The sequence below is a fragment of the Dendrobates tinctorius genome, unplaced genomic scaffold (assembly GCF_039654945.1).
Source record: "Dendrobates tinctorius isolate UK_male_01 unplaced genomic scaffold, ASM3965494v1 ptg000033l, whole genome shotgun sequence".
NCBI lineage: Eukaryota > Metazoa > Chordata > Amphibia > Anura > Dendrobatidae > Dendrobates > Dendrobates tinctorius.
In genome coordinates, this window is record NW_027361701.1 from 13,858,001 (window position 1) to 13,881,899 (window position 23,899).

General features: G+C 44.5%; 1 protein-coding gene across 5 annotated transcripts in view; it reads right to left on the reverse strand.

Annotated features, from left to right (window-relative positions):
- The window catches only part of DDX47 (DEAD-box helicase 47), a 144,448-nt gene that overhangs the window by 40,010 nt on the left and 80,539 nt on the right, over positions 1-23,899 (reverse strand). For all 5 annotated transcript variants that reach the window (XM_073573000.1, XM_073573001.1, XM_073572999.1 and 2 more), the window contains 2 exons: positions 15,399-15,515; positions 5,423-5,569 (listed from right to left, as the gene is read on the reverse strand). In XM_073573000.1, the coding sequence (XP_073429101.1) occupies positions 5,423-5,569; positions 15,399-15,515 (264 nt within the window). The remainder of the gene's footprint in view (positions 1-5,422; positions 5,570-15,398; positions 15,516-23,899) is intronic.

The window sequence follows — 23,899 nt, forward strand, 5'->3', positions numbered from 1 at the left end:
TGAGCCAGCTCTTAACCCACTTACACCTATTTTCCCCTATATCCCATTGTTCTCATTTTACGTATCAACCTTTTGTGTGGCACCGCATCAAAAGCTTTCGAAAAGTCCATGTACACCACGTCCACTGCATTCCTTTAGTCCAGTCCGGAACTTCCCTCTTCATAAAAGCTTATCACATTAGTCTGACAGGAACGGTCCCTTGTAAACCCATGTTGATATTGGGTCATGAGGTTATTCTTCTTCAGATACTCCAGTATAGTATCTCTTAGAAAACTCTCCAGGATTTTTCCCACAGTTGAGGTTAAACTGGCCTATAATTTCCAAGTTCAGTTTTTGTCCCCTTTTTGAATATTGGCACCACATTTGCTATACGCCAGTCCTGTGGTACAGGCCCTGTTATTATGGAATCTTTAAATACTAAAAACAATGGTCTATCTATGACTGTACTTAATTCCTGCAGTACTCGGGGGTGTATCACATCCGGGCCTTGCAATTTGTCAATTTTAGTGATTTTTAGATGCTGCCACACTTCCTGCTGGGTTAAACAGGTGATCATTTAATGGAGAATTTTTTTTTTATCACTGATCATGTTATCTGTCTTGGGACTTTCTTGTGTAAATACTGTTGAAAAAAAAAGTCATTTAGCATATTGGCTTTTTTCTCATCCTCATCCACCATTTCACCCAGACTATTTTTAAGGGGACCAACACTATCATTTTTTAGTTTCTTACTATTTATGTAGTGAAAGAATATTTTGGGATTATTTTTACTTTCTCTGGCAAGGAGTCTCTCTGTCTCAATCTTTGCTACCTTGATTTGCTTTTTACAGAATTTATTTACCGTATATACTTGAGTATAAGCCGACCCGAGTATAAGCCGACCCCCCTAATCTTGCCACAAAAAAAAATGGGAAAACTTATTGACTCGAGTATAAGCCTAGGGTGGGAAATGCTCCATAGATTATTCCCCCATATGGTGTCCCCAGAAGAAGCTCCATAGATTGTTCCCCCATATACTGCCCCCATAAGCAGCTCCATAGATTATTCCCCCATATACTGCCCCCATTAGAAGCTCCATAGATTATTCCCCCATATGCTGCCCCATTAGAAACTCCATATTGTTCCCCCATATACTGCCCCCATAAGCAGCTCCATAGATTCTTCCCCCATATACTGCCCCCATTAGAAGCTCCATAGATTATTCCCCCATATGCTGCCCCCATTAGAAGCTCCTTAAGATGATTCCCCCATGTGCTGCCGCTGCTGCTGCATGTAAAAATAAAAAAAAGACATACTCACCTCTCCGTCGCTGGGTGTCATTCTCACCTGTCCTGCGTCCATGGCTGCTCACCGCTATCTGCCACGTCATCAGTCAGTGACGTTCAGACTGCAGGGGGCGCGGCGCGCACTCACCATGTCACTGCGCCCTCTGCTGTCTGAAGTCACTGACCGATGACAGACAACAGCAAGCAGCCATGGACGCAGGACAGGTGAGTATCGCTATACTTACCCGTCCTGACGCTGTCGCTTGAGCCCCAAGCTTCTCCGCGCTCTCTCTTCCTGCGTTCAGCGGTCATGTGATACCGCTCATTAAAACTCATGAATATGCGCATATTCATGAGTTTTAATGAGCGGTACCACGTGACCGCTGAAGGCAGGAACAGAGAGCGCGGAGAAGCTGGGGGCTCAAGAGACAGCGTCAGGACGGGTAAGTATGACCTGACACTCCGACCCCCCGGTGTATATGACTCGAATATAAGCCGAGAGGGGGACTTTCAGCCTCAAAAAACGGGCTGAAAATCTCGGCTTATATTTGAGTATATACGGTAATTTTCTGTATTCATTTAATGCCTCATCACTACCTACTTGCTTTATTTCTCTAAATGCTTTATTTTTATCTCTTATTGCACCCCTTACAGCTCTATTTATCCATAGTGGTCTCCTATTTCTAGCATGTTTATTCCCATACGGTATATATTGTACACAGGTCCTACTCAGGATGCTAATAAATGTCTCCCATTTTCTTTGTATATTTTTATGCCTCAGGATATCGTCCCAGTTAATTGCACCAAGATCATCTCTCATCCGCTGGAAATTTGCCTTTCTAAAGTTTAGTGTCCTTGTAACCCCTCTACTACACATCTTATTAAAGGATACATGAAAACTTATTATTTTGTGTTCACTATTACCCAAGTGACCCTCAACCCTAATATTTGATATGCGGTCTGGCCTGTTGTTTAATATTAGGTCTAGCAGTGCCCCCCCTCTTGCTGGGTCCTGAACAAATTGTGAAAGGTAATTGTCTCTCATAGTTGTCAAAAACCTATTACCTTTGCTGGAACTGCAGGTTTCAGTTCCCCAATGTATTTCAGGGTAGTTGAAGTTCCCCATAATAATGACTTCTCCTTGAGTCGCTGCTTCGTCTATTTGCTTTATCAGGATATTCTCTGTTGCTTCCATTATTTTTGAAGACTTGTAACAAACCCCTATCAGTAATCTATTATTTTTTCCCCCTCCCCTTATCTCTACCCACAGAGACTCTACATTTTCATTAGATTCATATATATATTATCACGAAGGATGGGTATTAAGGACGATTTTACCTATAAAAACACACCTCCCCCTCGCTTATTTGTTCTGTCATTTCTGAACAGACTATAGCCCTGTAAATTAACCACCCAGTCATGGCTCTCATCCAGCCATGACTCAGATATCCCCACCATGTCATAATTATGTTCCAACAACATTAACTCCAATTCCTCCATCTTGTTGGCGAGGCTTCTGGCATTAGTATACATGCACTTTATGTATGTCTCTGTACCTCTACTCTTTCTTAAATTATTAACTGCTCTAACACTACCCCATGCCACCCCCACCCCTAATTTCATTATTTGTGCCCAGGTCTATATCTGTACTGTCTTCCCCTCCTATAAAAGGAATACCCTCCCCCCGTCCCTAGTTTACACACTCCTCCAACCTTCTAGCCAATTTCTCCCCCAGCACAGCTGCACCCTCCCCACTGAGGTGCAGCCCGACCCTAGCGTAGAACCTGTAGCCAACTGAGAAGTCGGCACTAGTCTGGCAGCCAAGGACTAGTGATGAGCCGTACTGTAAATCATTTTGCTCAACGCTAGTGACAGAAAACTGAAATAAGTAGCTCCCTACAGCAAAAAGTTCTGGAGTGGTGAGCCAAGTGTCTAGTATCATTAAGGCTACTTTCACACTAGCGTCGTGTGACGTACGTCGCAATGCGCCGTTTTGGAGAAAAAACGCATCCTGCAAAGTTGCCCGCAGGATGCGTTTTTCTCCATAGACTTGCATTAGCAACGCATTGCGACGTATGGCCACACGTCGCATTCATCGTGCGACGGATGCGTCGTGTTTTGGCGGCCGCGACGCACACAAAAATGTTACATGTAACTTTTTTGTGCATCGTGTCCGCCATTTACGACCGCGCATGCGCGGCCGAAACTCCGCCCCCTCCTCCCTGGACATTACAATGGGGCAGCGGATGCATTGAAAAACTGCATCCGCTGCCCCCGTTGTGCAAATCTTTCACAATGTGCGTCAGTACGTCGGCCCGACGCATTGCGACGTACGTCACACGACGCTAGTGTGAAAGTAGCCTAAGCTGGAAGGACCCAATTCTTTCTGGCTGTTGCCATGGACACCATGATGTTGTCATACTCACTTCTCATCTTGGCCGATCCTGGAAGTTAATGGTCTTTAAAAATTGTAGGATGATGCTTGGTAAAAACCAGCCCTGACTTGTCAAGGTAAGGAGGCTTATTCACTGTGCAATGCTCCTCTTTATAGAGTTCAAGTCCTCTTTCTCTCTGAAGAGGCAATTTGCATATTAAATTTCCCAGAGGAGCATTGCAAGGCGAATAAGGGTACTGTCACACTTAGCGATGCACCAGCGATCCCGACCAGTGATACGACGCGGTCAGGATCGCTGGTGCATCGCTAAGTGGTCGCTAGTGAGCTGCCACACAGGCAGATCTCACCAGCGACATAGCAGTGGTCGGGGGTCGCTACTTACCTGTCATACGAGGTGATCTTGACGTCCTCCCTCCCGTGTCCACGCGTCGCTCGTCAGCGCCACAGGAAGCTGACGACGAGAAATGGCCCAGGCCGTTCTCGCGCGATCAGCGATAATCAGCGGGGGAGCCGGTCGGAGGTAAGCATCAGACATAGCGATATCGCTAGCAATATCGCCATAACATCACAAAACCAGTGACGTTATAGCGATATGGCTAGCGAAATGGCTTAGTGTGACAGCCCCTTTAGCCTCCTCCTTACCTTGACAAGCCAGAGCTGGTATGTCACTCTCCACAAGGAGAAACCTTACCCCTTAGACCTCAGACCAGAGCCTCTCACCTAGCCAAATCAGTTCTCATACTTTGCACTGACGAGGGCCAATAGCCCGAAACACCGTGTCTGCAAATTGAGATTCTGATTTGGATTTAATCCTAAGTCATAATGCAAGATGCGTTAAAGGGTCGATTGTGACTTGTAGGATCGCTACTTCCAACAGGTAGCGCTATAGAGTTCAAGTCCTCTTTCTCACTGTAGAGGCAATTTGCATGGTCTAAACCATAAAGACCGGTAGGCGAGGTCAAACTATCAGCTGGTTGTGTGAATGACGCAGCCTCCAAGAGATTTACAGGAGCTTGTAGACCAATTCATACATCACTTGCACCAGGATTACTTTCTTCTGGCTAGGCATGATATTGCAGCATTGTTCCACTGACGTATATAGGACAACACTGCAATATCTTACATCACTGTTGTGAAAAGTACAGTGCAAGAAAAAAACTGGCCTGTAAGCTGGTCCATTATAATGGCTGATCAGTGTGTTTACTGCCAAAAGAGCAGATTTTGGCTACAGAAAAACAAACAGCAAAAAACTCTGTGTGCGACAACATAGCCTTTACTTTTGAAACTTCCATTATACAAGAGTCCTGACTTTCCACAGGAGTGGGGTCCCAATTTCCAGCCAGGGGCTCCCAGCATGCATAATGTGGCTTTCCTCACTGTCTTACTCCTTTCTCAGTAATAATACAGCCATTATGTGTGATCTCTGATCACCCCTGCAGGATTCTGCCGTGGATACTGTCTTCTCTTTCTAGACTCAAGCCTGCATTATCCTCCCTGTCTGTGCAAACTCTTCTGTGGATTCTCTGCAAGGAAAGGTGTAAGGTGTGCACAGGCATTAAACCGATGTGTTCTGAGAATATACTGACTGCAGTAATCCTAACTGCACATGATCACTCACAGTACAAATGTATAATGTGGAATATAATAAGCTATCCATTCGGCCTGCACATCAGTATGAAGAATCCACTCAGAGACCTGCTCTAACTATATGCCAAGGATCATTCCAAAAAAAGACCTTGTAATAGGAAACCATTTACGCTTACCTGACTCATTTGGCCATGGAGGGGAATCGCAGTGAAACCAAGATTACGAAGCAGAAGAGCAACTCGCTGTGTATTGTTACATGTGCTGCTGAAGATCATGAAGGAATTCCCTGCTAGTTCATTCAAGATATACACAAGGTAGCTGTCCTAGAGGGAAACCACAGAATAAGCATCTGACGAAATAGAGGGAAAAATACAACTAGGCCATATTCTGAAGATATAAGATTGGTAAGTGCGCAAAGAAAAACAAATGGCGGCTTTCCCGAGCTGGCAGTGCGGCGCAGACCTCGTTCTGATGTCTCCGCAGAGCTGGCAGTGCGGCGCAGAGCTCGTTCTGATGTCCCCGCAGAGCTGGCAGTGCGGTGCAGAGCTCGTTCTGATGTCCCCACAGAGCTGGCAGTGCGGTGCAGAGCTCGTTCTGATGTCACCACAGAGCTGGTAGTGCGGCGCAAAGCTTGTTCTGATGTCACCACAGAGCTGGTAGTGCGGCGCAGAGCCTGTTCTGATGTCACCGCAGAGCTGGCAGTGCGGCGCAGAGCTTGTTCTGATGTCACCACAGAGCTTGTTCTGATGTCACCGCAGATCTCGTTCTGATGTCACCGCAAAGCTGGCTGTGCGGCACAGAGTTCCCCTGATGTCCCTGCAGAGCTGGCTGTCCGGCGCAGAGCTCGTTCTGAAGTCAATGCAGAGATTTGTGGGATTATGAGAGCAGTCATTACATGTTTCACAATGTTTAGGCCACCTTTTATTTAAAAAAAAAAAAACGCTCTGGTGGAGGAGGCTTCTCCTGCAGATCTACATACCTGCTCAACTTACAATATTAATAGATAACTTGCAATTGGTTTAAAAATATCCAGCAAATATTGCTGTCTACTGTCAAATTAAAAATGACCACAGGCAGATCAATGCAAGTTAAAATAGGGATTTTAGTGTGTACTCACCGTAAAATCGTTTTCTCCGAGCCAATCATAGGGGGACACAGACCGTGGGTGTTATGCTGCTTGCCACTAGGAGGACACTAAGTGAATACAGAAAAAAGCTAACTCCTCCTCTGCAGTATACACCCTCTCGCTGGCTGAGATTTCTCCAGTTCGGTGAAAAAGCAGTAGGAGCATTAAACAAGTAACAATATCAATAACTGTCAAAACTTAGGAATGCTACAGTAAGCCAATAGGCTAAACAGGGCGGGTGCTGTGTCCCTCAATGATTGGCTCGGAGAAAAGGATTTTACGGTGAATACACACAAAAATCCCTATTTCTCCTACACCTCATTGGGGGACACAGACCATGGGACGTCCTAAAGCAGTCCCTGGGTGGGGAGCATACAACTGCTAATACCCCAAGTACCACTGACTTAACACTGTCGATTGCAGGATGTGTCTGCCAAGAGCTGCATCCGCAGAGGCCTGAGAATTAATTTGGTAATGTTTTGTAAAGGTATGCAGACTGGACCAAGTCGCAGTCTTGCAGACCTGTTCTGCCGTCGCCTGGTGCCGAATGGCCCAAGAGGTGCCCACTGATCGGGTAGAATGCACCTTAATCCCTGCTGGGACAGGTGTATCCCTGACACGGTAGGATTCCTGAATAGCCAAAACGAATCCACCTGGCTAGCGTAGCTTTTGAAGCAGCTAGACCCTTCCTATGTTTCTCTGGAAGTACGAACAGGGCATCTAACTTGCGGAAGGGAACCGTCCGCGAGATGTACCGTCTAAGAGCCGTAACCACATCCCGGGTGTGGAGGACCTTCTCAATGTGATGGATTGGAGCCGGACAGAAGGAAGGCAAAACAATTTCCTCATTGAGATGAAAGGAAGACACGACTTTGGGCAGGAAGGACAGGGACGTCCTGAGAACTGCCTTGTCCTGATGAAAATTCAGGAACGGAGGACGGCAGGACAGGGCCGCCAACTCCAAAACTCGTCTGATTGACATAATTGCCACTAGAAAAAAACAAAGATGGAAAGCGCACATACGGTGTATCGTCTAGAAGAACCACAATAGCAAGCAAGCCCAATCAGTTAGACTCACCTGCTGAAGTTGTGTGAGTCACAACAAACTGGGAATCACTCATAAAAGTCCGGTCGTCGCTGGTATCCCGCTGGTAGTGAATGAAACAAATCCAAAATGGAAAAAAAAACAAAGTGGAAAAAAAGAGCCGGGCTGAATAAACCGCGCTGACCAGAAAATAACGCACCTTCGGCAGTCCATATAATAAAAAACTTCTTTAATAAGCCTACGCGTTTCGTGGCAAAACCAGCCACTTCATCAGGGCATAAAGGACAATCACAAATTCAGGATATAAATACAATCACAAACTGTTTCAATACACCTTTCTTTGACATCATTTCCTGTGGAAACGCCCATATATCATATAAAACCATGTACATAAATAAAAAATGCTTAAATATTGTAATTAAAATCCAATAACATTTCTATCAATATCATGGAAATATTATACACCAAAATAACAAAAAATATATATATTATAAAATAAAATGCAAAAAAAATATAAACTCGAACCCACCACTTCAGAACAACTCAAAAATGTAGTTCACGTGTCTTAGCCCACTAGACCACACCAAATCCACATACCTCCTCAGATCCTCATATATAATTAACAAATACCCCACTCATTTTATTATTTCACCAGAATATGTCAAAAAAAAGGTCACTATTTTCATTTAAACCCATCGGTTGGAGTGTGTTTAATCTATATATCCAATAAGTTTCCTTTCTTTTTAAATTTTGTATTCTATTCGGGGTATGTTCGGATACATGATCTATGGGAAGCACAGTCAGAGACACAGAACCCTGATGGAACACTGCGCAATGACCGGACAAACCATGTTTCATATATCCTTTCCGAATGTTAAATCTATGGGAATTAATCCTCTTATGTAATGGTTGAGATGTCCTACCTACATATTGCTTCCCACAGTTGCATTGAATCAGATAGATGACAAAACTGGTCATACACGTCATCTTATATCTGATCCTAAATTCCCCACTAGGATAACTAAGGGAGTGAAATCTATCAGTAGAATCAATTATAGATCTACAACACTGACAGCCCTTCCTGTTACATTGAAAAGCCCCTTTTTTCTCATGTGGTATACTACTGTTTAGTGAAATATCCCTTGAGGAGATAACACTAGGGGCTAAAATATTCTTAATGGTGGGAGCCCTCCTAAAAATCAACCCCGACTTCTGATCCACCACCTTTATTCAGAACTGGATCATTTAAAACAATTTTCCAGTGCTTTTCCAATATGTTACAAATCTGAGAATTCTGCACAGAAAAAGTGGTTACAGAATTCACATCATAATTATCCACACCTCTATCAGTCTTACGAGAATAAATTAAATCCTTTTGGGTCAAATTAATCCTCCGTGGTGATTATGGGGCAAAATTAGTGTTATATAAACGCTTTATTGATGACATTATTGTCATTTATAATAATGAAGGGAATGATGTAAAAAAATTTCTAGATGGGGTGACTAATAATTGTTGGGGTATAGAATTGATTGCACTGATTGATAAGCAGAGTGTTATTTTTTTGGATCTCATTATTTATGTAGAAAATTCTGGGAAGGTTCTTACTAGTAATTATTTTAAAAAGGTTGATGCCAATGGCTATGTTGACTATAATAGTGGCCATTATAAACCTTGGCTTAAAAATATTCCCCGCAATCAATATACTAGGATTAGAAAAAATTGCTCCTCAGATATAAACTTTGAGGAGGGGAGCAAAGTTTTATTAAATAGAGTTCAAGAAAAAAATTATCCTTCTAGACTGATAAAAGAGCATATAAATCAGCAAAAAATTGGACCCAAAAGGATTTAATTTATTCACGTAAGACTGATAGAGGTGTGGATAATTATGATGTGAATTCTATAACCACTTTTTCTGTGCAGAATTCTCAGATTTGTAACATATTGGAAAAGCACTGGAAAATTGTTTTAAATGATCCAGTTCTGAATAAAGGTGGTGGATCAGAAGTCGGGGTTGATTTTTAGGAGGGCTCCCACCATTAAGAATATTTTAGCCCCTAGTGTTATCTCCTCAAGGGATATTTCACTAAACAGTAGTATACCACATGAGAAAAAAGGCGCTTTTCAATGTAACAGGAAGGGCTGTCAGTGTTGTAGATCTATAATTGATTGTACTGATAGATTTCACTCCCTTAGTTATCCCAGTGGGGAATTTAGGATCAGATATAGGATGATGTGTATGACCAGTTTTGTCCTCTATCTGATTCAATGCAACTGTGGGAAGCAATATGTAGGTAGGACATCTCAACCATTACATAAGAGGATTAATTCCCATAGATTTAACATTCGGAAAGGATATATGAAACATGGTTTGTCCGGTCATTGCGCAGTGTTCCATCAGGGTTCTGTGTCTCCGACTGTGCTTCCCATAGATCATGTATCCGAACATACCCCGAATAGAATACAAAATTTAAAAAGAAAGGAAACTTATTGGATATATAGATTAAACACACTCCAACCGATGGGTTTAAATGAAAATAGTGACCTTTTTTAGACATATTCTGGTGAAATAATAACATGGGTGGGGTATTTGTTAATTATATATGTGGATCTGAGGAGGTATGTGGATTTGGTGTGGTCTAGTGGGCTAAGACACGTGAACTACATTTTTGAGTTGTTCTGAAGTGGTGGGTTCGAGTTTATATTTTTTTGCATTTTATTTTAGAATATATATATTTTTTGTTATTTTGGTGTATAATATTTCCATGATATTGATAGAAATGTTATTGGATTTTAATTACAATATTTAAGCATTTTTTATTTATATACATGGTTTTATATGATATATGGGCGTTTCCATAGGAAATTATATCAAAGAAAGGTGTATTGAAACAGCGTGTGATTGTATTTATATCCTGAATTTGTGATTGTTCTTTATGCCCTGATGAAGTGGCTGGTTTAGCCACGAAACGCGTAGGCTTATTAAAGAAGTTTTTTATTATATGGACTGCCGAAGGTGCGTTATTTTCTGGTCAGCGTGGTTTATTCAGCCCGGCTCTTTTTTTCCCACTTTGTTTTTTTTTCCATTTTGGATTTGTTTCATAATTGCCAGTAGAAAGACCACCTTCCAGGAGAGAACAGTTAGTGGTATGTCCTGCAGTGGTTCGAAAGGAGCCTCCTGTAAGGCACTGAAAACCAAGTTAAGGTCCCATGATTCCAATGGCCTTTTATAGGGAGGCGCCACAAGGGAAACTCCCTGAATGAACGTCTTCACCTGCAGCTTTGTGGCAATCTTGCGTTGGAATAGAACTGACAAGGCTGCAATTCGACCCTTAAGCGAGCTAAGCGTGAGGCCTGACTTTAATCCGGATTGAAGGAATTCCAATATGGAAGGAATGGAAAACACCAGAGGGGATCCATCATGGTCCTTGCACCACGAGAAGAAGGTTTTCCAGGTGCGATGGTCAATGCGCATGGACTCGGGCTTCCTAGCACTAATCATGGTGGAGATCACGTCGTGAGAAAAACCAGCCTGTGCTAAAATCCAGGATTCAACGGCCACGCCGTCAAAGACAAGGACTCGGAGTTCTGGTGGTAAATCGGGCCCTGTGAGAGTAGATCCATGCGATCTGGAAGTCACCAGGGAACGTCGACGACCAGTTGTACTAGTTCTACGTACCATGCCCGGCGCAACCAGTCTGACGCGACTAGGATCACTGGTACTCCTTCTGCTATGATTTCCTTAATGACCCTCGGGAGCAAGGGAAGAGGGGGAAAAATGTACGGGAGCTGGAACTGGTGCCACGGCAGAACTAGGGCGTCCACTCCAATGGCGCATGGATCGCGCAATGAATCGAGGAACGTTATTGTTTAGTCTTGAAGCCATGAAACCCACATCCGGAGTCCCTCAACGATGGCAAAGCTGCTGAAAGACTTCCGGATGAAGAGACCACTCTCCTGAGGCAAGGCCTTGGCGACTGAGAAAATCTGCCGCCCAATTCTCTACGCCCGGGATGTGGATCGCGAATGGTTAGTCTCGGCCTAATGGAGGATGTGACTCACTTTATGCATGGCCATCCTGCTCCGAGTACCCCCCGTGACTGTTGATATACGCCACAGACATAGCGTTGTCGGATTGGATCCTGGTGGGGTGACTTGCGAGGAGATGGTGGAAACTCAGTAGGGCTAATCTGATCACTCGTATCTCCAAGATTTTGATGGGGAGACGTGACTCCCGAGTTGATCAACGACCCTGTGCTGTGTGGTGACGAAAAACCGCACCCCAGCCCAGAAGACCTGCGTCGGTGGTCACCACCGACCATCGAACTGGGAGAAAAGAATTCCCTTGACTCAGGGAGGATTTCAGTGTCCACCACTTGAGGACTTGTCTGACACGCAGGGACACAAGGAACAGACGGTCCAGGGAGAACGGATTCTTATCCCAAGTCAACATTAACGCATGTTGCAAAGGGCAGAGATGGAACTGTGCGAATGGGACCGCTTCCATCGCTGCCACCATCTTTCCGAGAACTCTAATGCTGAAACGTATGGAGTGAGAAACCAGTCGGGAAAGAGTCTGCGCTCCCTGTTGTAAGGCTCGGGCCTTTTCTGGAGGGAGAATGACCAACCCGCGGGAAGTGTCCAAGATCATTTCCAAAAAGCAAATCTGCTGAGGCGGTGTTGGGGAAGACTTTTCGAAGTTTATCTTCCAACCCAGGCGAGAAAGTGTATTTACTGTGATATCCACGGATTCCTCGCAGGCTGGAAGGGACGGACCCTTGATCAGCAGGTTGTCCAGATACGGCAGCGAAGAATGGCCATGACAGCCGCCATGACCTTGGTAAAGACCCTGGGGGCGGTGGCGAGTCCGAAGGGCAAGGCAATGAACTGGAAGTGTTCCTTGCGAATTTCAAAATGCAGGAACTGCTGGTGGGACGGGCAAATCAGGATGTGAAGGCAAGCATCTTTGATATCGATGGATGCTAGAAACTCTCCTTTATCCATGGAGGCGACAACTGATTTAATAGCTTGAGGTCCAGTATGGGCCGCATCATACCATCATTCCGTCCTTCTTTGGAACCACAAAAAGGTTTGAATAAAACCCCCTTAACCTTTCGTCTTGAGGTACCGGAATGATGACTCCGTCCCTTTGCAGCACATGAACGGCCCGAAGGAAAAGCTGTTGTTTTTTCCTGTCCTCACCTCCCAAGACAAAGACATGTCGGAGGGGTGGGGGGAAGAAAATTCTATTTTGTATCCGGAGGACACCAGTTCCCTGACCCACTCATCATGGACGACCACGAGCCAGGTGTGGCTGAATGACAGCAGACGGCCGCTTACTTGGTCGGTGTCGGCCGGATACCACAACAAGTCATTGAGAAGAGGATCTATGGGATCTTCTTCCTTAGATCCAGATGCCCTTGGCCTGGGCTTCCAAGAGCAGTTAGGTCTGTATGAGACCTGGGAACCTCTGTCTCCACGTGGGGATCGACCTGATCCGGAAGAGAAGGTTGTGGAGGACCAACTGGAATTGTTGCAAAAAGGTCGAAAGCGAGACGGTTGTTGATTCCGAAACGGCCGGACAGCACTTTGTTGGGGAAGGAATTTACTTTTCCCCCTGGTAGAGTCAGAAATGAGTTGGTCCAGCTTCTCTCCAAATAGGCGACAAGTTTGATAGAGCAGAGAAGTCAACGATCTTTTGGAGGTGGAGTCCGTCCGCCAGTCGCGGACCCATAGGACTCTTCTAATGGAGACTGCATTAGCGGTAGCCTGAGCAGCGCAATTGGCGGCATCTAAAGAAGCATCCACTACAAAGTCATCTGCGTCAATTATCTGCCTGGCGACACTTGTTGCCTCCAGAGGAAGATTGCTACCTTGGAAGGCAGTAATTAAGACTTCTGCCCAAGCGGCCATTGCTTTAGCCACCCAAGTCGCTGCGAAAGATGGAAAAAGTGCCGCTCCCGAAGCTTCAAAAACTGAGCGAGCGAGGTAGTCAATTTGACGATCGGAGGGGTTTCTGACTAAAGAGCCCTCAGAAACGGATAGAAGCGTCTTAGAAGCAAGCCGTGATACAGGAGGGTCCACCGATGGGGACTGTAACCAATCCTTCATCAAATCTGGCGCAAAGGGGTATTTAGCCTCGATAGGCTTTTTCCCTGTGAACCGTTTATGTGGCCGGTCCCTATGTTTCTGGACAATGTCGTTAAACTCCGGATGGCTGGCAAATACCCTGCGTACACGTTTAGTCGTCTTAAAGGAGGTAACGTGTTCCGGAGCGGGAATATTTTCCTCGTCCAACATCAGAATCTTGTTGACTGATTCTATAAGAGAATCAAGCGACTCTTGGTCAGTTGGGGGATTCTGAGGGACTGACGTGTCAGACTCGAATTCAGAGTCATGTTTCACTGCGAATATTAGGAGAGCGAGAGACAGAACTCGCCGATGCTGAAGCGCGAGCGTGACTAGGAGACGCGTCATGGGTCCGCTTTATAGAGACCTGAGGATCCTTTGAACAAGTATGGCCCCTGCTGGTGGACGATTCCCGTCGCCAGAGCCCTCCTCGGGCGGTAAAGACGCGTTCTGACTTAAAGAGAATTCCCGGAGGGAGTCTATAGCCTTGGTCAGTGATTCTACAGACCATGACAGGAACGCAGCCCACTCAGGGGGACTAAACTCAGGGAGCACCATAGCAGCGGCGTCGGATGGCATTTGAGTACAAGCCGGGTCGCAATCCATGCATAGCGGATTAGTTTGGGCACTGGGCAAGGCAGTCTTGCAAGTGGTACATGCGGTAAAGAATGCAGTGTGCTTCTTAGTAGCCCGTTTGGCCTCCTTAGATTGAGACATAGCGCCCCTGAAAGGGTTACAGGCAGAGCCTGAGCTGCAGGGAATGTGCAGAGAAGGGGTTAAGCTTTGCTCTGAGGGCAGATGCAGCTTACCCACGGTCCTGATGCTGCGTCCCCGGGAGGAATAGCGGTGGCCCTGTAGCGTCACCAGATGCTGTCCGTCAAAGCGCGCATGCCCGCAGCCGTCACAGAGCCTAAGGTGAAAAAGGACATGGCCCCCGAGACTAGCACGGTGCTTCTCGTACAGAGCGAGAAGCGCCAAAGATGTGGGCGGCGGCGCTAACGGTGGGTGGCGCTATGTAAATTGCGGCATAGTAGGCCGGAAAGCTGGGGACTAAACTTCTGGGCATACCCACGGTGAGCACCGCGGGGGGGGGCACGCGACGGGGCACCGGTGTACCTCCGCTGACACTAAGTTAGCACTTCTCCCAGGAATGAGGACCCAACCCCATACCTCCAGTCCGGTGCTCAGGCAGGCCGCGCTGTCCGGGGCCTTCCAGCAGCAGGTCTCACCCTCCCGGGGCGATGTAGCAGAGCTGGAGGAGTTCTTAAAGGGGTACACCTCAATCGATCCTCCATATGGGCAGGGGGATGGAGAGGCCATGGGGCGGATTCAGGGCATCTGAAAGCGCTCTAAAGTCTTCTCCATGCACTCCTCGTGCTCCGTACGCTTGCCCACGTATCTGTGTGGGGAGATCGGGACCGTAAGGGAACCATCGCCCAGAAGAATCAGGTATGCCCCAGTTGTCGCAGGAGAGGGTACAGGGAGGTATACTCCGCATTCTTGCCTGTTGTTGGTTCGGGGGAGAGCGGACTGTTGAAAGGAACCGTCGCCCCCTTCACTCCGTTAATTAAATTTACAGAAAAAATTTCAAAAATCGAAAATAAAAACGTTGGGGTCTGAAGCCAGACCCAAGTGCCTCCTACAGACACTAAGCAAGAACTGGGGAAATCTCAGCCAGCGAGAGGGTGTATACTGCAGAGGAGGAGTTAACTTTTTTCTGTGTTCACTTAGAGTTCTCCTAGTGGCAAGCAGCATAACACCCACGGTCTGCGTCCCCCAATGAGGCGTAGGAGAAAATATTGTAACACGAGAGGCAGTTTTATGCAATTTGCTCATCAATTCTGAAATAAATACCTTGAACTTGGAAGGGATGAAAACATAATACTGTTGTAGTTTCTCTACAGTTTGATACTTCGAGGACACTGCACATTTCACTGGGTCTTTTAAAGCTGCACGTTGCAGTTTTTGCACCTGAGGAAAGAAAAAAAATTATGAAATAATTACAGCTTTTTAAAGATGTTACAAAATATATCTGAACTTTTCAAAGTGCCCCATAGGAACATTGCATCTCAGTGTAATACTGCTCAAGTGCTTCATCACAGACATGTAGGGCTCAGACCAGCAATAAAGACAATAGAGTGCAGAACCTTTATAAAAAATAAAAACGCAAACATATGTATAACAAAAAACATGAAGAATTGGTTAAAGTAAAATATATCGTAATATATTAGGTAAATATACGTCAAAGGTCGTAAACAGATAAATTGTTGATTTACTACAAGAGTTCAAGGAGGGCCTGGACACCTTTCTTGAAAGATATTACAGGTTATGGGCACTATATTCTGAAATGGGATGTTGATCCAGGGAACTAGATTGCGGTATGTGGAGTTGGAAAGGAATACTTCCCCCAATATGCCACAATTTGCATTTGCATCTTGGTGTTTTTGCCTTCATCTGAATCAATGTTAGGCTATAGGTTTAAGTTGATGGAATCATTCTACCTCCAACCTTAAAAACTATGAAACCTGATGACCTGTTGAAGCGCAACGTAATTGCGAAACGATCGTCGTCTGTACTTGCTCCATGGCTTTATCTGCCTGCTGTTGGTAACTTGATGCCACAATAAAGGATTATCTTGCACGGGACGGAATGTGCCTATCCACTTTCTTCTCTATGGATATACAGACTATTTTCCTTGGAAGTGGCACCCGTGTTCCCTGACGTGTGTGCAGCTTCATTAACCCGAGGTCATACAGCTGTGCCTTTGTCTCTGCGTTTTCTATTCTATGGTATGTGATTAAAAACTATGAAAGCTAACTAGAGACTAGACTTTTTGTATAGACACACACGGCTCTGCTAAATATGCACATACAGAGAAAACCAAAAACAAAAAACAATTACTGTATATACTCGTGTATAAGCAGACCCATGTATAAGCCGACCCCCCTAATTTTGCCACAAAAAACTGGGAAAACTTATTGACTCGCATATAAGCCTAGGGTTAAATGGTGGTCCAAGAAGATTCTCCATAGATAAACCCCCCCCCCTATGCTGCTCCACAAGGGTTAATGCTGGCGCAAGAAGATGCTCCATAAATACCCCCATATGCTGCTGCACAAGGGTTAATGCTGCCCCATAAATACCCCCATATGCTGCTCCACAAGGGTTAATACTGCCCCATAAATACCCCCCATATGCTGCTCCATAAATACCCCCCATATGCTGCTCCACAAGGGTTAATGCTGCCCCATAAATACCACCCATATGCTGCTCCACAACGGTTAATGCTGCCCTATAAGATGCTCCATAAATACCCCTTATTTGCTGCTGTTGCAATAAAAAAAAAAGTGACACACTCACCTATCCGTCGCTGGGGGCCAGGGGCCGGTGTCCTGAGCCCCTGGCAGTGGCGATATTCACCTGTCCCCGTTTTAAGCCGTGCACCGCTGTGTCTCCCGGATCTCTGCATTGACAGCAGAGGGCGCGCACTGACTACGTCATCGCGCCCTCTGCCGTCACAGCAGGAGGACCTGGAGACACAGCGGTGCACGGCTTGGAATGGGAACAGGTGAAGATAACTCTGCCCCCGTCATACTCACCCCTCCTAGCGCAAGGTCTTCTCTGCAGCGACAGCCCCCGCTTCCTGCATTCCTGCAGTCTGCTTCCTGCATTCAGCTGGTCACGTGGTACCGCTCACTAAACTCAAATATGCGCATATTCATGAGTTTAATGAGCGGTACCACGTGACTGCTGAATGCAGGAAGCAGACGGCAGAGGGAGACGCAGAGGCTGCAGAGAAGTGCCAGGAGAGGGGAGTATGATCTCTGACCCCCTCGCTCCCCCCTCCCCTGGTATATGACTCACGTATAAGCCGAGAGGGGGACTTTCAGCCCCAAAAAATGGGCTGAAAATCTTGGCTTATACACGAGTATATACGGTATCCTAAAATAAAAAAGTAAAAAGTAAATTGCAAAAATTGCATGAAGGTAGTAAAAATAATAAAGGTATTTAGGAAACATAATTTTGATCAAAAGAATGTACAAGTCATACCGCCATGTCAAGGCAAACCCTTGTGGGACAGTCCTAACTTGTATTTAAAACCTTTCCACTTGTCAAGTGAGGTAAATGTGAACAAGGATCGAGGGACTGGACCATCAGTAATAGCATAGGCCAGACAGGATGGATTTTCCAACTCTGAACAGGGCGGTCACACCCTTATATGCACAGAATGCACATTGAACTAAATGAGAAATTAGATGCACATACAGACACACATGGCTCTGCTACATATGCACATACAGACACACGGCTCTGCTACATATGCACATATAGAGACACACACTGCTACATATGCATTGTAAGGATTCTACTCACTCAGCTGCAGCAAGAGGAAAAACAGGAGGCGTGCTTCTTTAACCCCTTCATGACCAAGCTTGTTTTGACCTTAATGATCAGACCATTTTTTGCAATTCTCACCAGTGTCCCTTTATGAGGTAATAACTCTAGAACGCTTCAATGTATCGTAGAGATTCCGAGAATGTCTTTTCGTGACATATTGGGCTTCATGATAGTGGTAAATTTAGGTCGATAATTTTTGTGTTTGTGAAAAAAAAAAATCGGATATTTGGCGAAAAATTTGTAATTTTCAAATTTTTATTCTGTTAAACCAGAGAGTTATGTGACACAAAATAATTAACATTTCCCACATGTCTACTTTACATCAGCACAATTTTGGAATCAAAATTTTTTTTTTGTTAGGAAGTTATAAGGGTTAAAACTTGACCAGCAATTTTTCATTTTTACAACAAAATTTACAAAACCATTTTTTTAGTAGGGACCACCTCACATTTGAAGTCCGTTTGAGGGGTCTATATGGCTGAAAATACCCAAAAGTGACACCATTCTAAAAACTGCACCCTTCAAGCTGATCAAAATCACATTCAAGAAGTTTATTAACCCTTCGGGTGTTTCACAGCAGCAGTAGCAGCAATGTGGAAGGAAAAAATGAACATTTAACTTTTTAGTCACAAAAATGATCTTTTAGCAACAATTTTTTTTATTTTCCCAAAGGTAAAAGGAGAAAATGGACCTCAAAAGTTGTTGAATTTGTCCTGAGTACGCCGAAACCCCATATGTGGGCGGGAACCACTGTTTGGGCGCACGGCAGGGCTCAGAAGGGAAGGAGCGCCATTTGACTTTTTGAATGGAAAATAGGCTCCAATCGTTAGCGGACACCATGTCGTGTTTGGAGAGCCCCTGTATGCCTAAACTTTACAGCTCACTCACAAATTACCGCATTTCGGAAACTAGACCCCCTAAGGAACTTATCTAGATGCACAGTGAGCACTTTGAACCCCCAGGTGCTTCACAAATTGATCAGTAAAAATGAAAATGTACTTTTTTTTTTTTTTTTCACAAAAAATTTATTTTAGCCTCAATTTTTTCATTTTCACATGGGCAACAGGATAAAATGGATCCTAAAGTTTGTTGGGCAATTTCTCCTGAGTACACAGATACCTCATATGTGGTCATAAACCACTGTTTGGGTGCATGGCAGGGCTCGGAAGGGAAGGAGAGCCATTTGACTTTTTGAATAGAAAATTCGCTCCAATCGTTAGCGGACACCATGTCGCGTATGGAAAGACCCTGATGTGCCTAAACATTGGAGTTCCCCACAAGTGACATCATTTTGGAAACTAGACCCCCTAAGGAACTTGTCTAGATTTGTGGTGAGCACTTTGAACCCCAAAGTGCTTCACCAAAGTTTATAACACAGAGCCATGAAAATAAAAAAAATTTTTTTCCTCAAAAATTGATTTTTTTAACCCCGCAATTTTTTATTTTCACAAATGTAACAGGAGAAATTGGACCCCAAAAGTTGTTGTCCAGTTAGTCCTGAGTAAGCTGGTACCCCATGTATGTGTGTGTGTGGGGGGGGGACCAGTTTGGGCACACGTCAGGGCTCGGAAGGGAAGTAGTGACGTTTTGAAATGCCGACTTTGATGGAATGGTCTGCGGGTGTCATGTTACGTTTGCAGAGCCCCTGATGTGCCTAAACAGTAGAAACCCCCCAAAAGTGACCCCATTTTGGAAACTAGACCCCCAAGGAGCTTATCTAGATGTGTGGTGAGCACTTTGAACCCCCAAGTGCCTCACAGAAGTTTATAACGTAGAGACGTAAAAAAAAAATTGGGGGCAAAAAGATCATTTTTGTGAAAAATGATTTTTTATATTTTACCAAGCGTAGCAAGAGGAATTGGACCCCAAAAGTTGTTGTGCAATTTGTCTTGAGTAGGCTGATACCCCATATGTGGGGGTAAACCTGTTTGCGTGCACGGTAGAGCTCGGAAGGGAAAGAGTGCCATTTGACTTTTTCAACGCAGAATTAGCTGGAATTATGATCTGACACCATGTTGCGTTTGCAGAGCTCCTGATGTGCCTGAACAGTGGAAACCCCCACACTTGACACCATTTCGGAAACTCGACCACCTAAGGAGCTTATCTAGATGTGTGGTGAGCTCCTTGAACCCCCAAGTGGTTCACAGAAGTTTATAACGCAGAGCCGTGAAAATAAAAAATATTTTTTTTTCACAAATATTTTTTAGCCCTCAATTTTTTATTTTCCCAAGGGTAAAAAGAGAAATTAGACCCCCAAGGTTGTTGTGCAATTTTTCCTGAGTACGCTGATACCCCATATGTTGGGGTAAAGCACTATTTGGATACATGTCGGGGCTTGGAAGGGAGGGAACACTGACTTTTTTGACCCAAAATTGGCTGGAATCAATAGTGGCGCCATTTCGCATTTGTAGACCCCCTGGTGTACCTAAATAGTGGAAACCCTCTCAATTCTAACTCAACCCCAACACACCCCTAACCCTAATCTCAACCCTAACCCCAACACACCCCTAAACCTAATTCCAACTATAGCCCTAACCACAAGCCTAACCCTAATCCCAACCCCACCACACCCCTAACCTTAACCCTAATTCTAACCCCAACCCTAATCCCAAACCTAACCCTAATTCCAACCCTAACCCTAATTCCAACCCTAAAGGAAAAATAAAAAATATTTTTTCTTTATTTTACTTTTATTATGTGTCCCTACCTATAAAGGGGGGCTTTATTTACTTTTTTTTGTATTTTGATCACTGTGATAGTTTATCAGTGATCAAAATGTACCTGTAAAATGAATGAATGAATGAATGAATGAATGAATCTGCCGTCTGGCAGATTCGCGGGCGCACTGTGCATGCGCCCGCCATTTTGTAAGATGGCGGCGCCCATGGATAGAAGACGGCGGGACACCGGGAGGTACCGCGACTCAGGAGGTACCGGTGGGACTATAGAGGGGCATCGGAAGGCAGGGGAAGTGGGGGGAAGCGGAGGGGGAGCAAATACTGACGGCGGAGGCCTATCACCGCCGTCAGTCGGTGGCACATAGCCGGCCTCAGTCGGTGTGTGGGGGGGGGGGGGGTCGGATCATGGTCTCCAGCCATGGCAGATGCTATTGCAGCATTGGCCATGGCTGGATTGTAGTATTTTACCAAATATCATTGGTGAAATATTACTATCGCTCTGATTGGCTGTTTCACTTTCAACAGCCAATCAGAGCGATTGTAGCCAAGGGGGGGGGGCTAAGCCAGGGTGGTGAAGTACAAAGCCCCCTGTACGTGCGGGGTCAATTGACCTTTCAGTGACCCCGGTCACCCAACCCGCAGGGGGGCAATTAACCCCTTAAGCCCCAAGGGTGGTTTGCACGTTCATGACCGGGCCAATTTTTACAATTCTGACCACTGTCCCTTTATGAGGTAATAACTCTAAAACGCTTCCATGGATCCGGGTGATTCTGACATTGTTTTCTCGTGACATATTGTACTTTATGCTAGTGGAAAAATTTCATTCAAATAACTTGCGTTTATTTGTGAAAAAAAAACGGAAATTTGGTGAAAATTTTTAAAATTTCGCAATTTTCCAACTTTGAATTTTTATACCCTTAAATCACAGAGATGCGGCACACAAAAAACTTGATAAGTAACATTTCCCACATGTTTACTTTACATCAGCACAATTTTGGAACCAAAATTTTTTTTTAGTTAGGAAGTTATAAGGGTTAAAAATTGACCAGCGATTTCTCATTTTTGCAACACCATTTTATTTTTACGGACCACATCACATTTGAAGCTACTTTGAGGTGTCTATATGATAGAAAATACACAAAAGTGACACCATTCTAAAAACTACACCCCTTAAGGTGCTCAAAACCACATTCAAGAAGTTTATTAACCCTTCAGGTGCTTCACAGGAATTTTTTGAATTTTTAAAAAAAAAAATTGAACATTTAACTTTTTTTTTTTTTTTTTTTTTTTTTACACAAAAAAAAAAAAAAAACTTCAGGTTCATTTTTATTTTACCAAGGGTAACAGGAAAAATTGGACAGCAAAATTTATTGTGCAATTTGTCCTGAGTACGCTGATACCTGATATGTGAGGGGGAACCACTGTTTCGGCGCATGGCAGAGCTCAGAATGGAAGGAGCGCCGTTTGACTTTTTCAATGCAAAATTGCCTGGAATTCAGATCGGAAGGGAAGTAGTGATGTTTTGGAATGCAGACTTTGAGGGAATGGTCTGCGGGTGTCATGTGCGTTTGGAGAGCCCCTGATGTACCTAAACTATTGAAACTCCCCACAAGTGACCCCATTTTGGAAACTAGACCCCCCACGGAACTTATCTAGATGTTTGGTGAGCACTTTGAACCCCCAAGTGCTTCACAGAAGTTTAGAACGCCCGGGCGTGAAAATAAAAAAATCATTTTTTTCCACAAAAATGATATTTTTGCCCCCAATTTTTTATTTTTTTAAGGGTAACAGGAGAAATTGGACCCCAAAAGTTGTTTTGCAATTTGTCCTGAGTAGGCGGATACCCCGTATGTGTGGGTAAAACACTGTTTGGGCGCATGGCAGAGCTTGGAAGGGAAGGACCACCATTTGACTTTTCCAACTTAGAATTGGCTGGAATTGAGATCAGACGCCATGTTGCATTTGGAGAGCACCTGATGTGCCCAAACAGTGGAAACCCCCAATTCTAACTCCAACACACCCCTAACCCTAATCTCAGCCGTAACCCTAGCCCTGGCCCTAACCCTAATGGGAAAATGGAAATAAATATATTTTTTTTCATTTTATTATTTTTCCCTAACTAAAGGGGTGATAACGGGGGGTTTGATTTACTATTTATGGCGGTTTTTATGTTTGGCAGCTGTCATACGCTAAAAGATGCTTTTTATTTAAAAATAAATAGTTTTTGCATCACCACATATTGAGAGCTATAATTTTTCCGTATTTTGACCCACCGAGTCATGTGAGGTCTTATTTTTTTGGAACGAGTTGACGTTTTTATTGGTACCATTTTCGGGCACGTGACATTTTTTGATCGCTTTTTATTCCGATTTTTGGGACACAGAGTGAACAAAAACCAGCGTTTCATGAATTTCTTTGGGGGGGGTGCGTTTACACCGTTCCGCGTGCGATAAAATTGATAAAGCGGCTTTATTCTTCGGGTCAGTACGGTTACAGCGATATCTCATTTAGGTCGATTTTTATGTTTTGTCAGTTTTATGCAATGAAAACTATTTTATATAAAAAAATAATTTTTGCATCGCTTTGTTCTGCGAGCTATAACTTTTTAATTTTTTCGCTGATGATGCTGTACGGCGGCTCGCTTTTTGCGGGACATTGACGTTTTCAACGGTACCATGGATATTTATATGCGTCATTTTGATCGCGCGTTATTGCACTTTTTGTTCGGCGGTATGATAATAAATCATTATTTTTGGCTTTTTTTTATTTTTTAAGGGGTTCGCTAAAGGGGTTAACTAATGGGATAGTTTTATAGGGCAGGTTGTTACGGACACGGCGATACCAAATATGTGTACTTTTATTTATTTATTTTTTTTTATTTCCAAAAAATGAATTTATTGGGGGAATTTTTTTTTTTCTTATTTATTTGGCGATATTTTTTTTAATTATTTTAACACTTTTTTTAACTTCATTATATTGTCCCAGGTGGGACATCACTGTCCTGTGACAGATCAGCGATCTGTCACAGGCAGTGCAGCAGGCTTCCTCGTGCCTGCGCTTTGCAGGCACTGAGGAAGCCAGCTCCCTGCAGGGCCCCCGAAGGTCCCCGTCTCCATCTTGGATTCGGGGGCCTGCAGGGAAGGAGCCCCCCACAGCAGCGCTGCACATTGCGCTGCTGTGGGGGGCTCAGGGAAGCACGGAGGGAGCCCCCTCCCTGCCGATGCTTCCCTTTAACCCCCGGTACACTGCGATCGTGTTTGATTGCGGTGTGCAAGGGGT